Source organism: Globicephala melas, chromosome 1, assembly GCF_963455315.2.
Source record: "Globicephala melas chromosome 1, mGloMel1.2, whole genome shotgun sequence".
NCBI classification, from domain to species: Eukaryota; Metazoa; Chordata; class Mammalia; order Artiodactyla; family Delphinidae; genus Globicephala; species Globicephala melas.
The window spans coordinates 25,214,441-25,231,973 of record NC_083314.1 but is presented as its reverse complement, the minus strand read 5'-3'; the positions used below and the strand labels follow the sequence as shown (position 1 = coordinate 25,231,973).

Here is a 17,533-nt window from a genome sequence, read left to right as displayed (position 1 = left end):
TTCACACGGCATCTAGGAGGTGCCTTTGTAGCACAACACCTGAGCCCATGTGGTCAGGCTGCCTCGGGCCAGAGCAGAAGCCCCCGGCTCCTGCCAAACACTGGCCACCCTGCAGGGTGTGACCCTCACAAGAGTCTCTAAAGCTACTGGGAAAATACCTTTTGTCAAAACCCAGTTCTGGCCCATTTGGTTAGCTTCAATACTGCTGTGGCCAGGGGACAAGGGTGACACCATTTGGGTAACATATAAACAGACGCTGGAGACCTAAGAGGTGAGACGGGATAAAACCAAAGCCATGACTCAGTCCAGGATGGCCTGGCTTACGTGGAGCTGAGGAGTGAGGCAGGATCTGAATCCCTGCTGCTCCCTTACCTCGGCCCCTGGACCTTCCCCCTGCTGCCCGGCCTTGGACGCCACACCCTGCAGCGTCAGGGGCCGGCCCCGAGGAGTGATCTTTTCTCGCAGGACATCTTGAGAGAGATGTTTGCGTGTTTATGAAGGTTAATTCCAGGCTCATCCAAAGGCCACGCTAAAGGTGCTAATGCTCTGAGTCGGTGGGCTTTACACATACCGTCTGCTGCTGAGCACCTCGCCGTGGTGCACACTTCCAGTCAGTGGACTGGCCTAAATGTTTTCAGCTGCTGACAGATGAGAGCTGGCCTTGCTGACGGCGTACATTCTTCGGTTCGCACACATGCTTTTATAAGGAAGTGGAGCTCAGCACACACTCACTCATTCACAGCTGGGGGACCGCTACGGTGCTCGCCAGGATGCTCCAGCTTGGACCCACGCGTGACTCCAGTGCCTCATTTTGTGTTTTTACTGTCACCAGTGTTAATGAAACCTTGACAGAGCAAAGCCAAAAGAAAGGTGTGCCTTGAGAGAAGCCCTGAGAATCAACCTTTAAAGGGGCAACTTTGCTACTGATTTGCAAAGGAACTGGGGCGTCAAACAGGAGCCTATTACCCAATTTGACCCCCATCCCAAGTGATCTTTGTCAGGAGCTGGGGTGATTTTTCAAAATATTTAATAACCTGCAATATGGCGCAGTCACTAACCAATCGGAGCAATGCCAGCCTTAGCGACGGAGCAGGTCCCAGAAGGAGTGTAGTGCACCCCCCTTTTGGGTTCCTGGATGATGGGAAAGTTCCGGGACAGGAGCCTGTGTAGCTGCACAGTGGGGCAGTGACTGCTTGCCAACTGGGAAGAAATTATTTTAATGCTATTACGAGCAGTAGTCAGCACCAAGTCGAGGTGATTCTCGGGCCTATTAAGGGTTGGGGGTGACGGTGTGGACACAAGGGAAGAAGCACCGAAGGAAGAAAGTCTCTATAACCTTCGCCTTTCTGATCACACCATGGTATTACCCACGGGAGCTTGGTCCCCGTAACTTGCTACTGGATCAATAACTTAAGAATAAGAAAGTTCTAGGGCTTCCCTGGTGGCGCAGTGGTTGAGAGTCCGCCTGCCGATGCAGGGGACACGGGTTCGTGCCCCGGTCCGGGAAGATCCCACATGCCGTGGAGCATTTGGGCCTGTGAGCCATGGCCGCTGAGCCTGCGCGTCCGGAGCCTGTGCTCCGCAACGGGAGAGGCCACAACAGTGAGAGGCCCGCGTACTGCAAAAAAAAAAAAAAAAAAAAAAAAGAATAAGGAAGTTCTAGAGAGAATGAAACTGCCCCCCAGAGCCAAGTCTCACATTATTAGCCTGGGGGCTGGCAGGCTATCAGAGACTCAGACCTGAGACACTGGGAGATTCCTTCTCTGTCTCCGGGGAATTCAGTTCAATCTTCCAACAGACAACAGAGGCATCGCCAGCTTCGATTTCTACTCAGAACACATATACTTGTGTCTGGGGAAAGGCAAGCATGAAGTATATACTTCAGTGAAAAGTTGAAAAGCATGGAGGGTAAGTCAATTTTCAGAGAAGAACGTCAGCGGCACAACACGATGGAATGCCTGATTCACCTCTGCGGAGCAGACATTGACTTCCACCCGGGAGAATCACCAAATGAGTTGGCAGTTGAAAATATGATTTCCGACTTTTCATCAGATCTTACATTTTATTTTAAGACTGTGAAACAACACGGGATTAAAAGTCTTATTCAGAAACAGAAGTGAAAAGGAGAATTCGGCGTTTCTCTTTGTTCAGAGAAAATACTTTCAAAGGTACTTCATAACTAAAACTTCAACATGTAGGTGGAAGGTGGGGGGAAGGCATGGCTTTCCTTGCTTGGTTCCTGTTGGATAGAGAGACAGCCTGTGAGCTTGGGGGCAACAGACACCTCCCATTTACAGTGCTCACCAGTTGCCCAGGGCCCAACCCTTGCTGACAGATATTTGCAGAACGCTCAGGTCTGTACGGCTCCCTATGACTGCTGTCCTGGGAACAGGCACCAATCAGAAGCCGTACCTCTTGGGGGGGTGGGATGGGGGAGCGAGAAGTAGTGGGAGACATCATTCAAGTATGAAATATTCTGCCGCTTACCGGATGTGGGACCTTGGGTGAGGTACCCAGCTCTCTGGGTATAGCCTTACAGCTATAAACTGGGGCTAATCACTTCTGCTGTTACCTAGAGAGGCAGATCTAGGTTCAGGTTTTCTCATGCCTGCCACTACAAAATATAATTCTGTAGGCCTACTTTAAGGAAAAGAATGCAAAGTTAACAAATACAGAATTGAGAACAGGGTTTTAGAAGGGGCTCATGCAAGTGGAGGATCCTACAGTTTCAGCCTCATTAGCTCCACACGGTAAATCCACTTTTGCATACCTGCCTATCTTAACTGAGATAAGAGGTGAGGATACAAAAGTGCCTTGCAAATTGTAAGGCATTATATAAACAAATGACACGGAATTCTTCTACAAATAAATAATGTGTATCGTGTGCTAAACAGTATGCCAAGTGTAGGAGACAAAGCTACGAACAAGACAGACATGTTCCCCCCCCCCCCTTATGGAACCCAGAGTCCAGAGGCACTGCATCATCATCTGTGGCAGGATGTCCTCTGAATCCTGAATACAGAAGTGAAGCTCATGAATACAGAAGGTCTGACTGCTTCCCTGCAACACTAGCCCCTCTCAGGGCTCTCCAAGGTCCTGATTCCTACACCCAGCTTTCTGGGACTTGGGTTCTACTCAATCTCAACCTCTGTCTTCTCCTCCTTCCCAACCATCGTCTTCTTACCGACTGTCATTTTGAAACCCCCAGAGCAACAAGCCAACCTTTCTAACCCCATATTTTCAAACGTGAATGGACAGTGGTTGCTAAGGGCAGGGGGGCAGTGGGGGTGAGTAAGATTACAGGATAGAGAACAACTAAGGAGCGTAGGGTTTCCTTAGAGAGAGACAGTGAAAATGTTCTAAAATTGATGGTAATATTAGATGTACAACTCTGTGAATATACTAAAAGCCACTGAATTGTAAACTTTAAATGGGTAAGTTACATGGTATGTGAATTATATCTCAATAAAGTTGTAAAAAACTATGAATGGAGAACCATTCAAGAAAAGTTCAGAACACAGAAAAAGACCAGAAAAAATAAACTGAAGAAAAAAAACTTGAAGAAACTGAGATTATTCAGAAAATGGGAGAGCATTTTTTAAAATACCAATTACCCTTCGATTCGAGAAGATGTTGAGTTCAAAAAATAAGAATCGCGAGCTATGAAAAAGAAAAATTTCAAGAACCAGTTCTTATAAATTTATAAACAACAGTTTTGCTGAGATATAAAAATTCCAATAAAGGTCTGGAAGGTTAAGTCAAGGATAACTCTCAGAACATAAAGCAAAAGGCCCAGGACACTGGAAACAGAAGGTTAGCATCTGACTACCAGGACTTTCAGGACAAAAGAACAGAGAGGAGAGAGGAAATGGAATTAAAAAGGAAAAAAGAAAGAAAAAATTTCCCAGAGATAAAGGCAGACAGGAGTCTTTAAAATGAAAGGATCTAGCATAAATGAAAAAATACCCATGCCTAGATATATCAACGTGAACTTTCAGAACATCAAGGAGAAGAGCAGAGCCTAAAAACTTACAGGAAGATAAAATGGTGATCAACAAAGAAACCCAAATCCAAGTAGAATCAGAAATGATAGATCTCAGAAGACAGGGTAGCGGGCTTTTAAAATAGCCATTGAAAGTGATTTTGAACTGAGAATTTTATATTCTAATTCTCCATCAAGAACAAGAGTACTAAACCTCCATCTAACATGGTGGGAAATCAAGGGACATTGCCTAAAGTTGACAGAATGAGAAACAGAGATTTCAGTATGTTGTTTGAAGTTTCACAGTTAGCCATTAAATGAATTAAATAACCTTTATAATTTTTTAATGGAAAGGAAGAGGAAGGAGAGAGAAAAGAGGATAGTATACGCTAGAGCTTTATTTTTTCATAGTTAGGAGTAGATAATTTATTTAGTTGAAACACAAGAAACATAAATCAAAAAACTATTATTCAGGGGTATAAAAATAACTATCAGAAGTGCTGAAAACAGAAATGTTTTTAAAGAGTTGCTCTTAAGAAGCAGCCTTGAAAGTGGGGAGGGGTGAGGCAGAAGCCTGTTTTTTTTTAATTTTAAAAATGAAATATAAGGGGTCAAACCCATGCCCCCTGCAGTGGAAGCTCAGAGTCCTAACCACTGGACCGCTGTGGAATTCCCTAAACTGCTCTTCCTAATAGCCTGGCATGAAATGTGTCTTCCTCTAATTCCAAGTCATATGTCCTGGTTCCTCCCCCTCTGGTCATGAGGAAGAGTCTACCCCCGTCCTACCCTACAGCCCTTTAAAGATTTGTAAACTTATAACAGGTCTCCTTTTCCTTCTCAAAGTCTTTGCATCTTGTGGTGAAACATCTCCATTTCTCATCGGCCATTTCTCATATGATGTTGCTACAAGATTCTTCTCATTCTTGTCACTCTTAGCTAGGAACTCTCTAGACACAGTGCAATGGATGCGTGTGTCCAGTCTCTTACAATTACCTACAATCATGCAGCATAAGGCTGCATTATCTTTCTTGGTGACTGCACTGCACTAGTCTCCTGCAACCCCCCATATATGTCAGTTAGGAGTCTTTATGTTGTATGAACCAAGAAATCCAATTCACACAGGTTGATAAAAAATGAAATTTATCAGCCTAAGTGTTGTGTAACTCAATACTACAGGGCTGAATTTGGTTTCAGGCAATTCTTGAACAATGGGACCAGGATCTGTCTCCATTCCTTACCTTTGCTTCCTGAGTTTCATCTCCATTCTCACTCTTTGTGGCCCCAAGAGACCTAACAGCCTGCATCTCCTGTGGCCATATGCTTCCTCTATCACGAGCCATAGCAGTGGGCAGTTTACTTTCCTAATATTGTGAATAGAAGTCTAAGAATAGACCATCATTGGTTCTAACTGGTCTGGCTTGAGTCAGGTGACCAGGGAAATATGGTTCTCTAGCTTAAGCTAATCAGGCACTGCCTCTGTGGTCAATCAATCACATACAAACTACACGGCTAGGACATCTGAGGTTCTATTAAGAAAGAGAGAAAAAAAGAAAAAAAAGAAAGAGAACGGAGGAATTAATGCTAGTGGGACATCCAAACATAATCCACTACTACAAAACACTAGAAAAATTCTCCAGCCTGTTACTGAATTTTTAATCACAAATGCAGACTTTTCCATGTATCCCTGTTTAAGTTCATCTTGTTGATATTGGCCAAATGTTTCTAATTAAGGAGATAATTTTGAAGTTTGGTTTATTCCCCCAAAGTAGCAGTTATTCTTCTCAGCTTTGCATCCCTTGCAAATTTGATATACACAACGGCTATGTATTCATCTCATTAAGTCTTTAATAAAAATGTTGACTCCGAACCAAAAAAGTGGAGCTTTGAGGCACATACCATTACATATTTCCCAAAAGGAGTCTATCAATCTGTTAATGGCTACAGTTCAGAAACAGCTGTTTAAAAGGCATAAACAAACCTTACTAGCCCAATTTTTCCATCTATAGGAAATGTACCAGAAGACATTATCAAATACCTTGCTGAAATCAAGGTGCACTCTACCTGTAGCATTTCCAAAACAAATGCAGTCTTCTGGCTATGTTCCTTAGTGCCTACAGCCTGAAATAGGTAATGCACACTGGGACTGAAAAACCTTCACAAGATGTATCACACGTTGCCATCAGGCACACTTTCTTACACAACTTCTCTGCCTCAGGTAGGGCCTCACCGGCCTCCCCATCCATCCTTTCCTCTTACAGCGAACAGACTTCTTCTCAAGAAGCTTAGCTTGTGTCCTGGTCCAAGTGAATACTGCTGCTCCCTTTAAAATTCTAGGAATCTGCTCTTGCAGAAATTCATTCCTCACGCATAACTCTAATGGTACAATGCTGCTTTTTCTTTCTCTCCCATGTCATAGCTTTTTACTTATGAGCCTTTGGACTCTCTTTACCACCTGTGAATTTTTTTCTTTCCAGAATTTTTACTAGACTACCTGAGTAGACTAGTGCAGTGGACAGCATTCTTCTGCTTTGTCCATCATCCACCTACCCTCCATCTTTGGAATACCTTCCGTCCATTCCACACCTTGTTACTGGTAGGGCTGCCAGCATGTTATCTCCCTTGGTCCAGGCAGCGGTGGGCATGAGACCCAAAGAGGCCAAAGAAGTCCATCCAAAACACATATTTTAAAATGTGGAGCTAGAGGAACTTCCCTGGTAGTCCAGTGGTTGACACTCCACACTTGCACTGCAGGGGCACTCAGGTTCCATCCCTGGTCGGGGAGCTAAGATCCCACATTTTGCATGGTGTGGCCAAAAAATTAAAAATTAAAACAAAAATTTGGAGCTAGAGGAAACAGAACCTTTTGTTTTGTCACAGAACTAGGAGAATGTGAACCGGAGGCTGCTGGAAGCCACCTTCTCTACCACATTGTGGGGAGACCACCTGTGTGGTAAAGAATGAAAACAACATAGAGGAATGAGCAGAGCAGAGAGAAACAGATCCAGGGAAAGGAGTAGGGAAGGGCTGAGAGGAAGAGAGACTGTATCCCTGAATTCTGTCACACCAGTTCTGTCCCTGGCTGTGCAGTTTCATGGTCAGCGAACCCCCTTTCATGCTCAGGCAGTCTGAGGTGGGTTTCTGTCACCTGTAACAAAAAGAATCTTGATACATTCATGTAGTAGGAAGGCGAGGGGTAGCTGGAAAGACCACTCAGCCCGCTATAGTACAGTAACAATCCAGACCTTTGTAACTGAGCAAACCTGGGTTCAAGCTGACTCAACTGCTCTTTTGGTAAATTATAACCAAAATAAAATAAATAAGCCTAGGGCTTTCCTGGTGGCTCAGCGGTTGAGAGTCCGCCTGCCGATGCAGGGGACGCGGGTTCGTGCCCCGGTCTGGGAGGATCCCACATGCCGCGGAGCGGCTGGGCCCGTGAGCCATGGCCGCTGAGCCTGAGCGTCCGGGGCCTGTGCTCCGCAACAGGAGAGGCCACAACAGTGAGAGGCCCACGTACCGCAAAAAATAAAATAAAATAAAATAAAATAAATAAATAAGCCTAAGGTTTGAACCCCAGCTCTGCCACATACTTCTCATCCTCAGTCCCCTCACTTGGAGGACAGGACAGGCTAAACTTCCTCCTCACTGTGCTGGGAGGGTTAGAAAGCCAAGCGAGCTGCCTGGTCCACAGGACGCTCTTAATAAGTAATAGCAATTACTTTTCAGTTGAGGAAAGCTGAAAGGTAGAGGAGAGCTCTTAACAGTCCTTTCGCCCATTCCTCTCAAAAGATAATGCTAACAAATAGCTGACAGATGCTTCTGCAGTGGCTGAACCCGATTTATCTTACTTTGGGAGGATATTACGGTGATGGTTCCCATTACAAGTGAGAGCAGATTTGCTCCTCTTTAATTCTGAAGGGCAGCGTGATAGCGTGACTGGTGTTCTTTGTGCGGGAAGAGCCATTTCCAGCAGCCTTGCGTTCTTTGCAGAGTGAGCACTGTCTCCACTCCCTTCGCTGCTCCCAGGGCCCCGCCCACTGCCCTGTTGCACTCCAGTTTCCTAGTCCCTGATGGGGCCGCTTCCCTTGAACATATTACACATTGTTTCCAGCCTGTGTGCTCTCATGAGCTAAGAGCTTTGTGCTATCTGGGCCGAAGGACATTTTTCGAGCTCAGAATAACTTGGCTCTCTCAAAAACTGGGACCTATCTTTTTCGGGGCCATTAATTCCCCACCTTTCATTTCTTTGAAGGACCTCTTACTGTTCCTTACAAGTGCTATCACCACTCTCTATAAGTGATCAAAAGCGTGAGGCTTGATAAATCAGCTTTACTTGTGCAATTTAATTGAAGGTCCATTCATCTATCCTTGGAGAAGTTCTGAAAACTCAGTATGGACTTCACTCAAAATACACGAATAGCATGTGACCAAAAAATTTTTTTTAATTACAAAAACATGTATTTATATGAAATTGAAGTTGGTTTTAATCAGTTCTTTTTGAGCCCTTCAAAGTTATATCCATCATTTCCCACTTCTCAGGCCTGCCTGATTTTCTGTTGGCTCCCTGCAGGGGAAAATGGGATATTTTTTTCTCTACTTTCTCTTCCAAGAGCTGAGAAAAAGGACAAGAGATAGCAGCTATGTAGCTTCAGGGGCAGCCAAGCAAGAGATTGATTCAACAGGAGAAATTTAATGCATCCCAAAAGATTCCCTAGGATTTGATATCCTGCCGCTTAGGGTACAATCTGTTGTAATAAGAAACTGAAGATGTTCTGTCAGGAAAGTCAAAGTACTCAGAGATGGCTTGTGAAAACTTAAAAAAAAAAAAAGTGAAACGTAACAGGAAATGTTTTTATTCTGGAAATGCTTTCTTAAATAGGAGGACAGGGGGCTTCCCTGGTGGCGCAGTGGTTGAGAGTCCGCCTGCCGATGCAGGGGACACGGGTTCGTGCCCCGGTCCGGGAGGATCCCACATGCCGCGGAGTGGCTGGGCCCGTGAGCCATGGCCACTGAGCCTGCGCGTCCGGAGCCTGTGCTCTGCAACAGGAGAGGCCACAGCAGTGAGAGGCCCGCGTACCACAAAAAAAAAAAAAAAAGAAAAGGACAGAAGACCATTTCTCAGAGAATATACATGGGTGAACACAGAAGATGAAATGCTTTCCTGTGCAGGTACCTAATCCCAGGGTGGAGGGCGGCTTTCATCTTGCTCCCCAGGGAGGTTGTTTACCGGGAATCAGGCAAATGCAATGGACAAGAAGTACGTCCTGTGCCCCGACCTAGCCTGGGGTGTCTAGGGTCAAGGTAAGTGTGGGGATGGATGACGTTGGCCCATGGCTGTGGGATTTTCTTGTCTGAGAGGAGGAATGTGGCTCTGGGCAATGTGCTGATCTAACAATCCTGGCACAGGGGGAGTGGGCGGAATAAAGTTCAGCAGAGGGTTTCAACACTAGATCCAGGGTCTCTGAACGATGGTCAGGTGGCGGCCCTCCGGTAGCCAGGAAAGACAAACATACAGAGCTGTGTGGCCAGGAGACAGCAGGAAGCACGGGTTTCACGTGTGTCCTGCTGTGCACAGCATGTTGGGGGCAATGTGTGGGTCACCTTCCCCTCCCCAGCAGGGGCTGTACATATACCAGTAGCACCCAGTCATTTGTGCCACCCTTAAGTCAGGTGGGAATACCCAGGCTGGATTAAGGCTTGGTCTGTGAAGCTATCACCTAGGCCCGTCTGCTGTCACCGGGAGCTCTGTCACCATCTGCAGCTCTTGTTCAAGGGCCAGAGGCCTGGGGTGGTGGCAACGGGCAGGGGAGCTGCGGCACCCAGGAGAATGGGTGGGCTCGTGGCCGCCCCTCCCCTCTTCCAGAGGGGCTGGAGGGTCAGAGCCTCGTGCCAGTTCCATGCACAGACTACCCTTTCTTTCTCTTTCGGAACAAAACCCACACAGCTGGGTCATTCTCATGCAGCTAGTGGGGTCAGGGCTGGAACCACCCAGAACACTGGTCAGTAAATGTCTTTACCCAAACACACAGGTGGCATCCCCAGCAAGGTGGTTAGAGCGAAAGGGAAGTTAGGGTGTCTTTAGAGGAGTGGACCACTGAAGGCAAGATGGTTTCATTCCTCCGCTGCCCCAAGGAAAGTGCAGTCAGAGAAATTAGTCATCTTGCTCTTCTTTATTCTCCTACCAAGAGCCTCACACTAGCTCCAGGTTATCTGGACCTGGAAACACGAGTAACTAGGGATGAGCTCAAGTCGGTAGTTTAAGTAAACACACGTGCACCTGAACTGCGGCATCTCATCATCTGCGCTGTTCTCTTCCCCTTCCTCTTCCTCTTTTCTCTCCTTTGCCTTCTTTTTCCTTTTGTTGTATTTCTAGATTCTGAATTAAAAGAGCCCTTTGGAATTAAACTAAGGGGCTGATATTAAGCAGGTTAAATTAAGAGTGCTGGGGCCTCGACAGGCCCCTACCCCAACTGCCAGGCCGGTGGTCATTGCCCCAGTGTTAAGACAAGGGGCCATGACTAAGAAATCAATCTCACAGAACTGGCAGCAAAGAAAGAGAGGCCCCGATTAGAGGTATCAGGCAACTCAGTATTTTACACAAACATGCACACAGAGCTCAAACGCTCATATAGGGGTTTGGCCACCAAAGATACTTTAATTGAAAATTACAGTGTGGAAAAAAAATGATTAAGTGGCTAAGGGTCCACATCAGTAAGCAGAGAGTAAAACATTTGTTCATTCATTGGGTGAAATAATTCTGTAAACCTCACCATGGAAGACAGATTGCAAACAAGGTGCGTGAACAGTACGCTGGGTGAAGCTCCGATTCTCATGTCCCCTCCTGGCTGGAGACCCAGCTCTGCTTTACCTCTGGGTCCTCCTCTGTGAGTCTGGAGAAGTCCTACAGCTGATACGCCCAGCCAAGACCTTGCCCTCTAGGAATGAGCTTCACGGACGGTTACATGGACAACAAGCATCCTCCTGGAGCAGCCTAACAAGGTCTGTGACACGGAGAGACGAGGCCACAGCAGAGCAGGCCCAAGTAAGTGCCGAGTGAGTGATTACGCCCCGGGGAACGTGCACCCACATATGCTCTGCTGGCTCTTGGACTAGACAAAAACCCACAGAAGACCAATTGTAAACGTCTTCAGAAGAAAAGCCAGCTTGAAAACAGTCGTAGAAGGTACTGCTGTGATGAAACCTTACATTTCATCAACTTATCTGCTAAAGCTTCTGAGGGAAGAGTCAAAAAACTACTGGCAAAATCAAAACGGAAATGGCTGCTATGTAATTACTGGCAATCTCTGAGTTACAAACACTTACTCGCAACTACGTCATATACACAAACCACCAGCTGCATTTTACTGCCATTCTTCCCACTATTTTTTTTTTCTGACAACAAAGCACAGAAAACGATGAGAAAAAATCTTACTCTTTCACGATTTCTTCCCCTTGAGGAGGATTTCATAACTGTCATGCACTCACGTGTAAGACCCTTCGTCATTCCTGTTCCTCTGCCTCTTTCCAGGTAACTTACAAAATGTCATTCCCAGCACTATTTTTGGATAAGTAAATCAATACAAGCAAACCTCACTCTATAAGAACAGACTTTGATCAGGAAAAGGCCCTTATATATTATGAAATGAATTTAAATCAGATATAATCAATATCATGCTATCCATTCTTAATTCTTTTGGGAAAAGAGGAACACTTTGGTGGACGGGGGACACAATTTGATAATGGTTATCTACATTGAAAATGTAAATAACTTTTGATGCAGCAAGTTAGCATTTAGGAATTTATCATATGGATTCACCCTATGGCTTCAGTCACATCAGAACACAAGGATGCAAGTATGTGGCTGTTAATCATAGTATTGTTTGACATGGTAAACATACACGGAGACCAGAGGGACGGATGGACAAATTACGGTACATTCCTGAGATGATATACTAGGTATCTGTTAAAAGGAATGAGGTAGGGCTTCCCTGGTGGCGCAGTGGTTGAGAGTCCGCCTGCAGATGCAGGGGACACGGGTTCGTGCCCTGGTCCGGGAAGATCCCACATGCCGTGGAGCGGCTGGGCCCATGAGCCATGGCCGCTGAGCCTGCGTGTCCAGAGCCTGTGCTCCGCGGCGGGAGGGGCCACAACAGTGAGTGGCCCACGTACCGCAAAAAAAAAAAAAACAGAATGAGGTAGACATGCAGGAGTCGATCTGCACAGATGTCCACACTTTGTCATAAAGTGAAAAAAGCAAGTTATGGAACATGAGACGGAGAGTGACCCTATTTTTTCCTTCTCTCTCCCACTAAGGAGAATTCTTGGCTTCTCCATCCCTTTTCTCCTTGTCATCTTTCCTTCCTCACCCACCACACGCCAGTGGGCATAGTTAATGGATCAGGATTGGGACCGAGTCTCTCCCCAAGAAAGACAAGAAGAAAACAGAAAGTGAGGGAAGGAGGGAAAAGTGGGGCTTTGGAATATATTCAGACGAGTCCCTCACACATGGAAAAGTGCAGAAAGAAACTTACCATGGCTATCTTTAGGGAGTGGGACAGGATGTGAAAGATGAGGATGATTTTTACCTTTCCGTCGTTTTGAAAATGTCCTTTCCTAGGAGTATGTATTATTCTTACAACAAAAATTACCAGAACGTGTGAATATATTGAAATGGACTTGAGGTCACGGGGAGGGGGAAGGGCAAGCTGGGATGAAGTGAGAGAGTGGCATGGACATATATACACTACCAAACGTAAGGTAGATAGCTAGTGGGAAGCAGCCGCATAGCAGCTCAGTGCTTTGTGACCACCTAGAGGGGTGGGATAGGGAGGGTGGGAGGGAGACGCAAGAGGGAGGGGATATTGGGATATATGTATGCGTATAGCTGATTCACCTTGTTATACAGCAGAAACTAACACACCATTGTAAAGCAATTATACTCCAATAAGGATATTAAAAAAAAATTAACAGAACGTGTGAATATATTGAACGTCCTCCTCGAAGCCTTAAGAAGCCTCTGTACCTCCGTATCAGCCTCTGGTTCCTAAAGAAAATCAACTTTAATTTGTATTCAACATAATTTAAATCTTAGTTTTTAAAACTATGTTCAGTTTTGTTTTTGTTTTTCTTTCTCCTTTTTTTAAAAAAATGTACGGCCTACATTGACGATGCTGAGCAGACTTTCACGGGCTAGTCCAGGGGACCCCAGCATGATCTGTGACACCTTCTTCAATGAGAAAATGCTTCCCAAGTCCTAAACTATCAACTGGCAAACTAACTTTTGAAACCCAATTCGTCTTACAGCTGAGATTTGACTGAATTGTATTTTTAAGTAAAATTTGGGAAATACCTTTAAATTACTTAATGTTGGTAGTGCTAACAGACAGATGACTGCATATATAATCACAGATACACACATAGATACTCTCAGGAGAAGTACTGTGAGTTAATACTAAAGATTGCACATTTTGTTGTATGTGAATTAATTCCAAATTGCTTTATGAAACATAAAGAACTTAATATTTTATGTTGCACCATAAAAGGAACTTCTATTGAGTAAAAATAAATGATGGAGTGACAAGAAGGGAGCCGAGGGCAACGCGGTGATTTGGATAAAAATGGAATAATGGATGCCTTCTCCTCTAAGGTCAGCAGTTAAGATTTAGCCAAGGTCAGCAGTGACAAAATCATCACTAGAGTCTTGACCTCAATCTAGTTGCTGAAAACAGTATATTAACATTGTAAAACTGTTACGGCAGATGGCAATCCAGTCACCTCTCAGTAACAAATGCCTAACTACCCGTGTCCTTGGCTACAGGTGGACAAAAAGCCCACCCGAAGCATTTGCCGGGAGACCGTGTAGACGGGGGAGGCCCACAGCGTGAGTTCCCTCGTGCACACCTGCGGGGTGAAAACCACTGCCCACCTCGGGATTCCTACCTCACACTAAGATTGTTAAAGGGCTTTCAGGGCATCTGGCCCGTTAGTTCTTTATTTTCACTTTTGCCTGAGCTAACAGGCAAAAGGGCCAAGTCTGTCGGCATCCATCCCTCTCATTTCTCTTAACTCTGTTGGTCTGGATTACTGATAGCCCTTTTCTCTGCTACAACTTCGAAAGCAAATAGTTCAGATCTCACTCGTTTGAAGTGGATCATTGCAGATTCGATTTCTTGAAATACAGAACACCACAGAGCAACTCCTTAATAAGCTCCAGGGAGGAGAAACGGAGGGAAGCTTGGAAATGTGTCACCCAGCGTAAGAACAGAGGGTACATTTACAGAGAGACTGTGACCTGCCCAACACCAGGGAAACATAACCAAAAGTATTCCAAACAACATGGAGTACATTCCGTGGACTTGGCCTCGCTTACAAGAAAGGCCTCTTTGTTTGATTCAAGTTTAAGTCAGTGAAACTGCCAGTTAATAAAGGGGGTAAGAAAGTCCTTCAGGGAAGCCTTGGGGGCTACGGAGAAAAGCGGATTCAAAAGTACACGGAGAACGAGCTCCCTCAAAGGCATGCGGCTTTCTTAATGAAGTCGGGGGACCAACATATATTCCTGCGCCTGGGCGGCGGGCTCAGTGCACTTCCAGCCCCAGACGGCAGCGGGGCGAGCCGCCGCCGAGGGGGTCTGGAGGAAAGGATTTTCCGTCTTTGTCTCCTGGCCGGATTCCATCCGCTCACCGTGCAGCCTGTGGTTTGGCGTCGTGAGCCCGAGCCCTGAGTTCAGAGGGGTAACGCCAACCGTGCCCAACCTGCCTCTCACTGCAACACAGAGAACGAATGAAGCCTTATCTCTCTGTATTCAATTCATATTTTCTGAGAACCCACAAGATTCATCATACCTAACAGACGTTTCACGCTCATGGGAAAGTCTACAGTCCCAGCCCTCAAGGCAATCTCTTATAAATTTGATTAAAGCTGACTCACAGTCTGGATTCCGAAGCTGTTCAACCACAAGGCACCGGGAGAAACCACCTAGAGAAGCTCTGAAAAACACCCTCAGGGTCACCCTGGTGCCGTGGCTGGCCTATGGACTTCTGCCATGCACCTGGCTGGTGGGTCTATGCCATCTTTAGGTCCTTCTCTGTCTGCACCATGCTCCTGGCTTCCTGACCAAATGTGTCATTTCCGGCTTCCTCCCTTTGCCCGGACTGATATCCCAGACCCTGGACTTGCTTCTGTTCTTATCGTGTTGATCTTGGTAACTTCCCAGCTCCGGTGTCTTCTGAGGCTCTTCCTCAGTGGGGACAGGCGGCGCCCTGGGCTCTGCCTCCCTCCCCTCCTTCCCTGAGGACCACTCCCCTGCCTGTTGCCCATGTTGCATAGGACTAGACCTGGATCTTCACTCTGCTCAGCCCCTTAGGGCTGACATCATGTCTGCACGGTCTTCAGAGCTGGGAAACTCAGTATCTGCCTGGAATGGTGCCCCTCCTCGCAGGGGCCTCCCCCAGCCTCCCCAGGTCCCAGATGCTTTCAGAGCACCTTCCGCACAGTGAGTGACCTTGTTCTGTGCTGGAGGCGGCTACTCCAACCTCAGATGATGGTATATGCGTCTCTGTGCCTTTTCTTCTGGACTGATCTATCTCATCTTCCAAACTTATGTTCTTGGCCCACTGCAAACCAGGGTCCCACACCCACCAGCACCAAATTCTCAGCACTAGACTTCAACACTGCCTTCCCTCCGGAAGCTCCCCTGAGTAACCAGAACCTCTAGGGGCAAAACACGCATGGGTCTGGAGGAGCTGAGGCCGGTCAAGAAACAATTCATTACCAGTAGTTCCTTCCTCTGACTCAATGACATGTTTGAGCAGGGCTGTCCCCCTGCTCTCCTGCTTGGGTCATAAGGTGATTATGAGGTCAGAGGGCTCGAGTGAAGGCACCCTGGGAACCAGAAAGCCCTGAGAAACGGAAGAAACCAGAACTGCTGTCAGCCAGGTGGAGGGTCCCACACCGGCGTCCTCACCTAGATCAGCAGGGCTGAGGCCACAGGCCGCAGCCCCCAGGCTACGTCTGTGCCGAGCCCCTCTCTGCTCCCCCAAACTCTGTCCTTGCCTCTGCCATCGCGAGCACTGCACCTTATTCCAAGCACTAGCTCCACGTGCAGACAGCATCTCATCAGTCCCTGCACACCCACAGTGCCTGACACACGGAAGGGACTTTACAAATGAAGAACGAACGCATATATGAACGAAGGTGTGGTTTCACACGCTGTGAGAAGCAGATGGAACGCTTTTACAAAGCAGCAATGATCAGGATGATGTCAGGCTCTCTCGAGCCTCTGCCCCAAGCCAAGACACGGTAGCCCTTACTTCAGCCCCTCCCCGGGACTCACCTGTATGGCTCCATGGTCCGAATGCCGTAGAACAACGCCTCCTCCAGCAGCCCGAGGTTGATGCAGGCGTCCATGGCACAGTCGAGCACCTTCAGCTGGTAGATGTTGATGTCAGGAAGCCGCTCTGCGTTGCTGCTCAGGGTCGTCTGGCACATGGCCAGAACCTGTTCCCACTCTGTTATTAACCTTAGTTAAGGATTCACTGTCTTCATCAAGGAAAAACAAAAGTAAAATGAGATTCTGAAAAGGCTGAAGAGCTCCCAGGCACAGGAGGGAAGGAAGCGCCCATTATTTTGCACAGATGAGCTGCCTGAAAACACACTTGAGAAACAAAAACATGTGAGTGGCGTCTCAGAGAAGGAAATTCTGTTTACATCAACAAACCATCTTCCAACCAAGCCTGTGCTTTGAGGGATTAGATTTCCAGAGAACCATTCTTCCTTCCTATTCCTACACGGATTCTCTTTAAACCTAGCCATGAAATAAATGCAGCTGTTTATTAAATGAGTTAAAGAGTAAGTTCAGTTTAAAATTGTTTACTCAGTTTCTGTTTCAAAAATGATCTGAAATGAAAGAAGCTTTAGAGAGACTCCTTTTAAAAAAGGAAGAGCTCATTTTTGCTTCTGTGTCATTTGAACCTTGGGCGTATAAGAAACCAAAAACACAACCCCAGGCACACACTAGGGGAAACAACTTAAAGAAATCCATTGCCAGTGGATCTCAAATTTAAGTTTTTTGATTATAAAACAAAAGTGATTCCAGTCTATGCTTAACCAAATAAAGGTATTCTTATCTAAAACCCCCAAAGTAAAAGATAAACATTAAGAACATGTGGCTTATGTACATAAATTGCAGGCAGGGGGAAAGGATGCTTTGAAAAGGGGGGGAGAAGACCCAATATTCACTTCGGAGCCACAATGACGTTCTGATTAACCGGAAGTCCATAACTTACTCTCATGGAGCCCAGTGCGACCTTACTTTTTAAAACTGACAAGGCAGTCAGAGCACTGAGGACGTGGTGCACGCAGCACGCCTCGAGTCCTTCAGGTGAACTCCCTCAGAAGCACAGCTGCAGGTGGAGAGAAGGCAGGCCCCAGGGGCCTGACACAGTTTCTTCCCTTTGATGCTGTGTTAGGCAAGGCCGAGGCCTAGGAGGATGCTGGGCTGGGGCTGCCCGGCCCCGGCTCCTCTCTCACCTTCAACCTGTGTAGCTCCGAATTCAT

At 46.5% G+C, this 17,533-nt stretch overlaps 1 protein-coding gene across 2 annotated transcripts in view; it reads right to left on the bottom strand.

Annotated features, from left to right (window-relative positions):
- The window catches only part of SMYD3 (SET and MYND domain containing 3), a 713,667-nt gene that overhangs the window by 91,073 nt on the left and 605,061 nt on the right, over positions 1 to 17,533 (bottom strand). For both annotated transcript variants that reach the window (XM_030868516.2, XM_060305607.1), the window contains one exon: positions 16,311 to 16,485. In XM_030868516.2, the coding sequence (XP_030724376.1) occupies positions 16,311 to 16,485 (175 nt within the window). The remainder of the gene's footprint in view (positions 1 to 16,310; positions 16,486 to 17,533) is intronic.